This window comes from Aplidium turbinatum, chromosome 18 (assembly GCF_918807975.1).
Source record: "Aplidium turbinatum chromosome 18, kaAplTurb1.1, whole genome shotgun sequence".
NCBI classification, from domain to species: domain Eukaryota; kingdom Metazoa; phylum Chordata; class Ascidiacea; order Aplousobranchia; family Polyclinidae; genus Aplidium; species Aplidium turbinatum.
Genome location: NC_137489.1, coordinates 11,112,602 through 11,122,275, shown reverse-complemented (window position 1 = coordinate 11,122,275; position 9,674 = coordinate 11,112,602). Strand labels below are relative to the sequence as shown.

The 9,674-nt window shown below is 38.2% G+C and overlaps 1 protein-coding gene across 3 annotated transcripts; it reads left to right on the top strand.

The window, feature by feature from the left end:
- The first annotated feature begins 4,691 nt into the window (after nucleotides 1-4,691).
- Nucleotides 4,692-9,325, top strand: LOC145787434 (zinc finger SWIM domain-containing protein 3-like). 3 transcript variants are annotated; one of them, XR_014291396.1, is made up of 5 exons: nucleotides 4,692-6,055; nucleotides 6,322-6,492; nucleotides 6,647-6,799; nucleotides 6,958-7,608; nucleotides 8,069-9,325. XR_014291396.1 is itself a non-coding variant. In XM_082599177.1 (4 exons), the coding sequence occupies exons 1-4, from the start codon at nucleotides 4,756-4,758 to the stop codon at nucleotides 7,332-7,334; spliced, it is 2,001 nt and encodes a 666-aa protein (XP_082455303.1). In that variant the 5' UTR covers nucleotides 4,692-4,755; the 3' UTR covers nucleotides 7,335-9,325. The 3 variants fall into 3 exon arrangements, 1 of the variants encoding a protein (XP_082455303.1); XR_014291395.1 differs by having other exon boundaries at nucleotides 6,958-9,011; nucleotides 9,137-9,325; XM_082599177.1 differs by having other exon boundaries at nucleotides 6,958-9,325.
- Nucleotides 9,326-9,674: the final 349 nt, after the last annotated feature.

Below are 9,674 nucleotides of genomic sequence, written 5' to 3'. Positions count from 1 at the left end.
CTCAGGGCAAAATTCCGTCAAGCAGTGATATAGAATCAAATGAATTGTGTTAAAATGACCTGATTAAAATATGCAGCTTAAAAAGAGAATTAAGACTGGTGAGGATAATGGATATACTTACGTAGACGTAGCCTAAGTTAGTCGGTTTATGATATCGATCAATGTCGGAATACGAATTGTAAAATACAGTGTCACAAGAAAAAAAAAATACGAGTTCGGAAGGTGAAGATTTCAAAAATATTATTATTACGTCACAAAGGATGAAACTTAGGGGAAAAATATTAGTCAGTCTTGACCTAGCTGAATCTGATTAGCCTACTGTACTTCAAAATTGTGTAGAACTACACATTAATAGAATAACAAACTAAAATTAAACAAAAAATGGAGTGGTAGCGTACAATAAACTGTCCAGATTTGATCTTTTTTTCTTCTGAAATTTGATTTGTTTCCAATAAATTAACCTCTTTGGTGTTGATGGTTGAGCTTGTGCTGAAATTGGTCTTGGTTGGGTTGAAGGTTATTACTCCCATTAGTAACGGTTGGGTGAAAAATAATGGCTGGGTTTAGAAAATGTAAGAAAGTCAAAAATGAGTCCTTTTAACTTACTTTGTCTTCTAAACTTGAGGATTTTACTGGCAGCTGTGATTTATCTTCGTAAATGCAAAAAAACAAACAAACAATGACTGCTGACTTGTTAGCTAGCCTAACTGAAGGTCTTTTCAAGTTGAATTATCTCTGCAACTTCCTGGTTGATTTTGATAGTTTTGGTGTTGATATGACTACAATCAAATTTTCTTCGTGGTTCTTCTAGAATTAGCTTTTCTCCAGGCCTTAATTATTTTTATGAGTCCATTTTTTGGTTTGGGCCTGGAGAGAGAAATTTTTGCTGCTTGCTTTGAAAAGCGCGGGAACTTTTTTTGTCATAACCTTCTTGAGCTAAACAACAAACACACCAACGGATTTGTTGAAACCATGTTTGATTACAGCTACTATCCTATCATTAATAAACCAACCAGAATATGCAATTCAGCAGCCACAATAATTGACCACATTTGGACAAATGTCTACAATGCTCAAATAAAAACAGCAGTGCTCACTGACTGTATTGCAGACCACCTTCCAGTATTACAATGCTCACAATTAGGATTAGTCAAACAGTGTAATTTTCAAAAAGAACAGAGAAATTTATGTGATCAAAACATTGCTTTGTTTACAGAAAAGTTACAACAATTAGATACCTCTGACATATATTATGAAACTGATGCAAACCAAGCATATGATATATTTATTGACAAGTATAATACTCTTTTCAAAACTTGTTTTCCAGTATGTAATGACAAAACCAAGAAACATAACATATGGTATGATAATGAATTGAAAAAACGAAGTGGCTATTCTTACAACATATTGTAAAACTAGCCTCTGAAGCTATTCTTACAAGCACCACTCAAGCAAGACGTTGTTTACTCGAGCAAGACCTTAATGCGCTCAGGCGTTTCATCCGACGACGCTCATACGTAATTTCGCGCGCATGCGTATTGGCTTGTGCTGCACACTTGATCGTAGAGTGAACCGCGGTAGTTGCTGATTTTGCTGATCGAAACTACACGTCAATGAATCCATTGTCATCATGATTACGAAGGGAGCATTATATTACAGTTTTGAGACACTTTCTTCGGCTATTAAACAATGGGAAAAAGAAAACTTTGTCAATACAATACAGTATGCTTGTGTGCATGGAGGAAGAACACCCAAATCATGTAGTCAAGGAAAAAGACCAAATCAAAGGTAAGTAATGATGGTTTTGTCCTTGGTGCCCATAGGTTGAGCTACTCATGTAGCCTATATGCATAAGTTTTGCTAATAGATTGAGTTTTGCATAAGTGCAAATTGCCTACATTCCTTATGAATGCTAAGAACTTAGCAAAATGCATATATTCTACTGAACCATTCCCGCATGCTGTCTATTGTAATAAGTTTTGCTAATAGATTGAGTTTTGCATAAGTGCAAATTGCCTACATTCCTTATGAATGCTTAGAACTTAGCAAAATGCATATATTCTGCTGAACCATTCCCGCATGCTGTCTATTGTAATTTCCATTGAATTGTCATGCCCAGAATTATTCCTAAGTTGCATTGAATTACCCATTAGTTTTGTCAATTTACCCATATGTTACGTCGAATTGCTCATCAGCACAATTCGTCGAATTACCCGTAAGTCTCATGAAATTATCCATAAAGACATGCCTTATGGGTACTTCAACGCAGCTTTTTGGCAATTTGACGTCACTTATGGGTAAATCGACTAGATTTATGAGAATGCTCAGCTGAACTTGTGGTAATTCAACGTGACTTTATGGGTAATTCAGGTGGGCTTATCGGTAATTGGATGCAACTTATGGGCAATTTGACATGACTTGCTGTATGGCTACTTTAACGTGAGTTATGGCTAATTCAGGTGTACTTATGGGTGATTCAACACGGCCTATGTCACCTCATCTTTGTTGTTTTTCAGTACTTTTATCAAAGGTTGTCCATTTGGAATCAAAGTAAATGCAACGTCAGATGGAAAAGCGCTATGCATCACTGAGATTAGTAATGTCAATGATCATAATCATGATTTCAATGAAGTAAGTGGAAATAACCCTTTGTAGTAGTCATAGCCTTTGAGCTATGGTCACACTAGCCCTGTATATGATAAGGAGGCTTTCATCAGAAATTATGTGAAGGATAAAAAAGAGCAATAACATTAGGGGGGGGGGGGGGTTAATCGGCTTTTTTTTCAAATTCAATTTTAACCCAGGTTTTAGGATACAACAGTACATTCTAAGACCACTAGTAAAAAAAATTGAAATTTCCGTCCAAAACCCCCTCTATCCAAAAAATTACTTTTCGTGTATAATTGCATTTTGATTATGACACTTGAAGTTCAAATATTGTTTGCTACTGTACTAAAACACGTTAAGAATGTTGCAAGACAGTTTTTCTGATCTTGACTTCATCGTAAGACACGGTAAAGTGGTCATTTCACTTTGCGCGCATGACTACGCACATGCTGAATATGACCAGTTTGTGCGAAACTGGTCATATTCAAGCCGCCGATTCACCAAACCTGGTGATCTTGCCCATCTCTGTGGGTTGGACACCTGTCAAAAGATATGTCGTTTTCTTGATTATGTGCATATAAATTATTTTTCAGAATGCATTTAATTTGATGCCTAAACAACGAAGATTAAATGAAACAGAAAGCAGTGTGATCGGAGAAATGCTTGCCACCAAAGCAAATAAAAAGTTGGTACAAAAGCACATTCCAGCTTCTACAGGAAAAACAGTTATTCTTAAAGATCTGCATAATATTGCCGCAAAACAGAGACCTTTGTATGAAAACACCTATGATGAACTTATTAATGAAATGAACAAAGAAAAAGGTTAGTCGACAGACAAAACTTTTTTGTCTGTTATACAGTACAAGATATGTTCATGCTAAATAGTAGAGATGACTTTCTAATTTCTATGTGCAGTATGATAAGTAGTGATAGAATGAGCTCCGGTTCCGGTCAAATTCTGGCTCCGTACTGGAGGTGATGTGACTCCGGCCTAGAGCCGGATGTGTGTGTGCAAGCTGTGGTCAGGGTCATGACCTTGGAAAAATCTAATTTTTTGCATCATTGTAGTACTGCAGCAATGCAAGAATAGGCTACCAGGTTGCCTGTAACATTGGTCAACACCGTAGGCGTATTTGCAATCTACAGGTCGCTGCTGCAGATTGAGTGTCACATGATATTGTGAGCATTCTTCTTGAACCATTTCAGATATAATGTCAATTAAGCAATTCGCGATTGACCTCTTGCCGTAATGGTTTAGACTGCAGATGAATTATTTCGATGACGTGGGTTCAATCTCACCATTGCCAGTTCAATTTAAAGTGTTGACCGCCTGGTTTACCGGTCAATAGACTCCGTCTACTGCAGCAAACTGCGGATTACCAGTACGCACATCATAGTAGGCTACACAAGAAAAATATCTAATTTTCAGACGTTTTTCTATTCAGAAAACGTTTGTCTAGTATAACCAACACAGAACATTAGCAGTACCCTACAACGTGTGGAAAATTTGCAACATTGAGCTATAAAGGGTCAATTGAGAGTATTTTTTGCTTCATTTTCTTCACAAGAATTCATTCTACTTTCCCAAACTCATGCTCCAAAGATTTTTGTTGCAACATAAGGCGCTATGGGGATTGTAAGATTGAAAGCGGGATCAAGGAATTCAATCAAAGGTCTTCAATATCTTGAAACAATTCTACTTTGAGTGGATAGAAATAGAAAACATTGCTAAATTTGAAATCTACGTAAAAGTTTACTCCTAATGGATCCTTTTAACGGACCCTAAGCATTGCAATGTGGCATCTTTTAGAGAATGGGGTGAGAGTGGTATACAACCGCTCAGTTGGAACATTGATTATATGATGTAAATATTACCAAAGGCCTAAACATCCTTCCTCTGGCCAATAATTAAAATAACATAGAATAGAAAACAAATTTCACTAAAAGTTGATGTTTTTGCTTTTAAATCTGATGGAGTGCCTAATAGGCCTAATTGTTTTGCGCTATTTTAGTCTGGCCCAGGATTGTCAAGATTCTTGCTTTGTAGGGTATACTAATCCTCAGTTTATTTTCATTTTAGGTGCTGCAGTAGATGTGTTTGCAGATGATGACAAACAATTGCAGGCGATATACTTTCAAACGAAAGACATGCGGGAAACCTTTGCGGCATATCCCGAAATGCTGCTGATTGATGCAACCTACAAACTTAATGACTTGAGAATGCCATTATATGTGATGCTGAATGTTGATGGCTTAGGTCAGAGTGAAATTGTGTGTCTGTGGCTTGTAGCCACTGAAGACAAACTGACCATCAGCAAGCTGTTAACTCAGTTTAAACTCCACAATCCAGCTTGGGATAAAGTGGAGGTTGTAATGGCTGACAAAGACATGGCAGAGCGGGATGCCATGATGAAAATGCTGCCTACTGCAGAAATTTTAATTTGCTATTTTCATACCCTTCGCACTTTTCGTAGAGAAGTTTCCATGGAAAAATTAGGCATTTCTTCAGCCCAAAGGCAGGTATCACTGGAAATTTTAGGAAAACTGGCAAATGCCAAAAATGAGTCAGCTTATAATTTACTGTATAACCAATTCGTTGACACAGTCCCAATTGCTGTCACAACATATTATAACGATAACTGGCATGCTATTCGACATCAATGGGTGGATGGACTGAGCAACTTGAAAGCTAATTTTTTGAACAGAACTAATAATCGACTGGAATCCATCAATGGAAAGTTGAAAAGTGTCATAACAAGATACTCAGGAATGACCATGTTTTTTAAAGATCTGATGGCATGTATCCAATCTCTTTCCACCGAACGTGACCACAAAGCGTCAAATGCTTTCCTTAAGGTTCCAATTGATGCGATTTCAAGTGTGGCGGAGAGACAATACCAACAGCTACTGACACCATTTGCATATATTCATGTGCAACAACAATTCAAGTTAGCGGAAAAGGTTGTCATGTCAGAGATTTTGAATGATTCTGCCATAGTAAAATCTCGTGTCCATGGGGAATTGGCAGTCACAACAACAGCATGTCCTTGTGGATTCACATCATCAATGCTGCTACCTTGTAGGCATGTCTTGGCAGTTAGAAGGCAGCTCCATATGTCAGAGTACAATCCCAATCTTTGTTCAGAACGGTGGACAATGCAATATTTTCTTAAATCCCATCGCCTGACAAGAAACTCACTGGACAACGGTCCTGCATCCACATTACCAGCTGTTGAGATTCTTAACAAGCCTCAAAGAAGATGTGTTTTATCAGAACAGCAAAAGTATCGCCGTGTTCAAGATATTTCCCAGAAGATTGCGTTAATGATATCTGAACAAGGAATGGATGAATTCCAATACAACCTGGATAATTTACGACAAATTGCAGAGTTCTTGCAGGAAGGAAAGAAATTCCAAGTTGTGAACTTTTTGGGTCAAACTCAGAAAGGTAGGCCTATATGCTAGCACTATTTACTAAATCAGAAAAACTAGCCTACTTTTTCAAATATCTGAAGAGATATGGGTTAGTTACTGCAACTTGCGTCGTGATTTTGCAGTCAATTTTTTTTTGAGCAATGATTTTTATGGCGTTGAGCTATCCAATATGTGGGCTAATATGTACTGCATGCGCAGTTGCGCACTAATTTACGATTATACAAGGTTGCAGATGCTCAGTAATTCTGCTTTTGTGAACAACTGCATGATCCTTTTCAGGCACTGATACTGGAAGTGCTGCTGCAACATCTTCCAGCAATGATCCTGGAATTGTATTTCCTACGGTCTCAAACAGTACTTTACAGCACACACCCGGTGACGTCTTGTCGACCGTTGATACCAGTGCGATTATGATGCAGACACCGTCCAGTTCTATTCAGTCTTTTACAAGTATGTGCTGTTTCTGAAACATTCATTTCTGATTAGTTGTTTTTTCTTGCATTGCATAATGCATTATGTTTATTAATTTTTTAATAAAAACGTTGAAATAGTGATGTTTTCTACGTTGTAGCCTATATTCGATTCTCGTTGTGTTTATTAACAGATGATGCAGGATCAATTAAATTTCCACCGAAGATGATGAAACGTGGCAGGCCAAAAGGAGCTGGATTGACAGTCATTGGGTTACCACGCAAGAGACAAAAAAAGAGCGGACCAATTTCATTCAGACTGAAGTCGTCTTTTCAGAAAGAAGCAGGTTTGTTGCATTTATGTTTGTGTGACTTCATTTTTGTTATAGCCTACGTTAGTTTAAAAAACTACACTTTGACTTCTGTGGGTCTGCCTAGCCGATAGGCTACGTCAAAGCGTACGTAGGCTACATCAAACAAAGTCACCCATGGTCATATTTTTCAGCAATACTCAGTTGGTTTGTCGATTCTGAGGTAGTAGAAGAGGTCTTGCGTCCATTCAGCGATCGACTGATCGAAGAAAATGAAATTGAAACGTTGCCCGAAAGAATTCCAATGAAGTGTTTAGATGAAAACATTGCCATTGCTTCTGTGCGAAGACATTTTTCTTTTGACGGTTGGACGTTGATGGAGAACCTACTGACCACTTTGCGAAATAAAGGCCGCTGGTTGTGCATCTCCTGTTATTTAGATCTTGATGCAGGCGACAGCATCATGTGCGACTCGTGTCTGGATTGGCACCATCTGAGATGTCTTGGTAGAACAATGCCGCCAAAAACGAAGTCTTGGTTCTGCAGGAAATGCAACCTTATGGAGAAGTGACATTGAATGTTCAGGTGATACTGCAATCTCGCTTTGTCAATTAAACCAAGGTTATGTAAACCGTGAACTACGAAAAGACTTATTGGCCTTGACGCGTTATGCTTGAAACTTGTAACATTTGATAAAAATCGTTTCTTCAATGGTCCTCACATAAAACGCTAACGATGTGTTCTTGAATGACTAATGAGTCCAATCCTGGCATTAAAAGTTCTGATGCATTTAGGACATTTAACATTCTTTGGGAGAGTTGGCTGAAAGTCATGGACTAGTACAGGTTTGTAATGTAGTTGCTGCAATATACTACGGTCCAACAAGACCTTCAACAGTTCATCAATATTCAACTATTTTACTGTTTCCAACTTAACACAATTAGTATACGTATGTTGAACTCTTTCATAGCAAATGGTGGTACAGAACTTGAAAATAGCAAGTAAAAGGTAGCTCGAAGCTGCAGTTTTTTTTTTGACTGACTCATCAGGAGCTGTCATCAGAATAAAACAAACCTAAATGTGGTGAAGTACTTATAGTAGAAGGAAAGAAGAAAAACTGGAGCTTCAAACTATCAGCTACCTTATACTCGCTAAATCCAGATTTGTTGCATGTGTGTAGTATTTACATTTCTTCACTGTAATCTTAGGCTATGGCATAAATGCTTTGATTTCTTATGGCAAAAAATGGGTGATGAAGATCCATAAGTTTATAACAGTAAAAAATCAATTGTTTATTGTTGAAAGTGGTTGGCTTCAGTTGAAGATGCCATGAGATCCATTGAAGAGTACGAAGCAAAAGCAGGAACGAAGCTTGTTGTTGTTCAGAAACGAGCATACGGTGCCATGTTAATGTTGATTTTTAACATCCTGTCATTGTAATTCACTAGTGTACTAAGTGTTGATATTCATACTACAATAATAAGCCTTTTCTTTGTTGACAAAGATTCTGAAAAGGTTTCTGCAAAGCACAGTGTTTTCACCAAAGTGGAGGTTAGGCATCATAAAAGAGGAAACGGTTTACTAACTGCAAAAAATGCTATAAACATATGTAAATGTGTTCTGTTTCATCAACTTTGCATCTCGTTTCTTAAAGACACTCAGTTTTCAGGTGTAAAAGCTTTGTTGATTCAGAGTAGCCTAGCCTACTTCACTGACCTCTTTTGTATTTTTTCCATCTAGTGTGCCAAATCCATACGCCTATGTGGTGTTATTGATTGGACCAAGTGACATGTCCAGCGGTAACCAAAGGCAGGGTTTGGGTCACAACCAATCTTTTTGAGACAATTTATTTTTTACCATATTCACGTAGTAGGCTTGGTGGTTTTCAATGTTACGTACAGTACCGTATATTATTTCTGTAGGCTACTATCATAAGATGAAAATTTAGTTGATTGTAACTCATCTTAGATGAAGATAATACGATTGTTGCATCGTTGCGGCCAAGGCATTTGCCTCTTGGATGCAACTTACAAGACGTCCAAGTATTCCCTTCCTCTATTTTTTCTTTGCGTCAGAACGAATGTTGGTTACCAGGTTGTTGCTACGTTTATTATCCAAAATGAACAAGCTTCGGACATAGCAGAAGCACTTTCTGTTGTAAAAGGGTGGTCAGAAAACTGGAACCCTTCGTTTTTCATGACCGATAAATGTGAGGCGGAAATCAAGGCCATCGAAAGCGTTTTTTCAAGTTAGTGAATTGCATTAACATTTTCGTTGCTTGTGTGCTGTCTCCATTGCTCATGCATTTGTGTCGTCACTGTTAAGTTGCTACTGTACTTTACCACTCAGTGCCCACGACTTCTTGTTCCGCAGATTGCTACGTGTTACTCTGTGCCTTTCATCGCGAACAAGCCTGGGAAAGGTGGATGAGGAAAAGTGACAATGGCGTTCGCGATGATAAAGCAATTGTGCTGACATACTGGACGCAATGAGGAAAGCAACTACATAGAACAGACTTGTTTGCAATCAAACCAGGCGACAATGAGCGAATGGCAAACGCGATACCCCCCTATTCAGGGATAATATGCGTGTCTGTGACCGCAGGGGACCTGGAGCCGAGTTGTTTTGCACGTTGATAAGCACCATGCAGTTGCAAGCACAGTAATAGGCTACTGAGCTCACATTTTGAACAATTCTGTGATCTTCACACCAAGGCTTTTTTTCAGTTGCTAACACGGCCACAAATCGCAGCGCATATGCGTGCTTAGTGTTAAGTAACAGCCTAGTGGAAAGTGTTGTGGATTGAATTTGCTAGTTCAAATAAGTATATTAATTCCGGTACCCAAAGCCTCAAATGAATTCACGAATATCGCAATTGTTAACAATGGCATATAAATTAGGATGTTAGTGC

Coding starts and splice junctions, on each gene's coding strand:
- LOC145787434 (XM_082599177.1), top strand. CDS start 4,756: ATGCGGGAAACCTTTGCGGCATATCCCGAAATGCTGCTGATTGATGCA. Junction 6,056..6,321: donor TTTGGGTCAAACTCAGAAAG/GTAGGCCTATAT, acceptor GATCCTTTTCAG/GCACTGATACTGGAAGTGCT. Junction 6,493..6,646: donor TTCTATTCAGTCTTTTACAA/GTATGTGCTGTT, acceptor GTTTATTAACAG/ATGATGCAGGATCAATTAAA.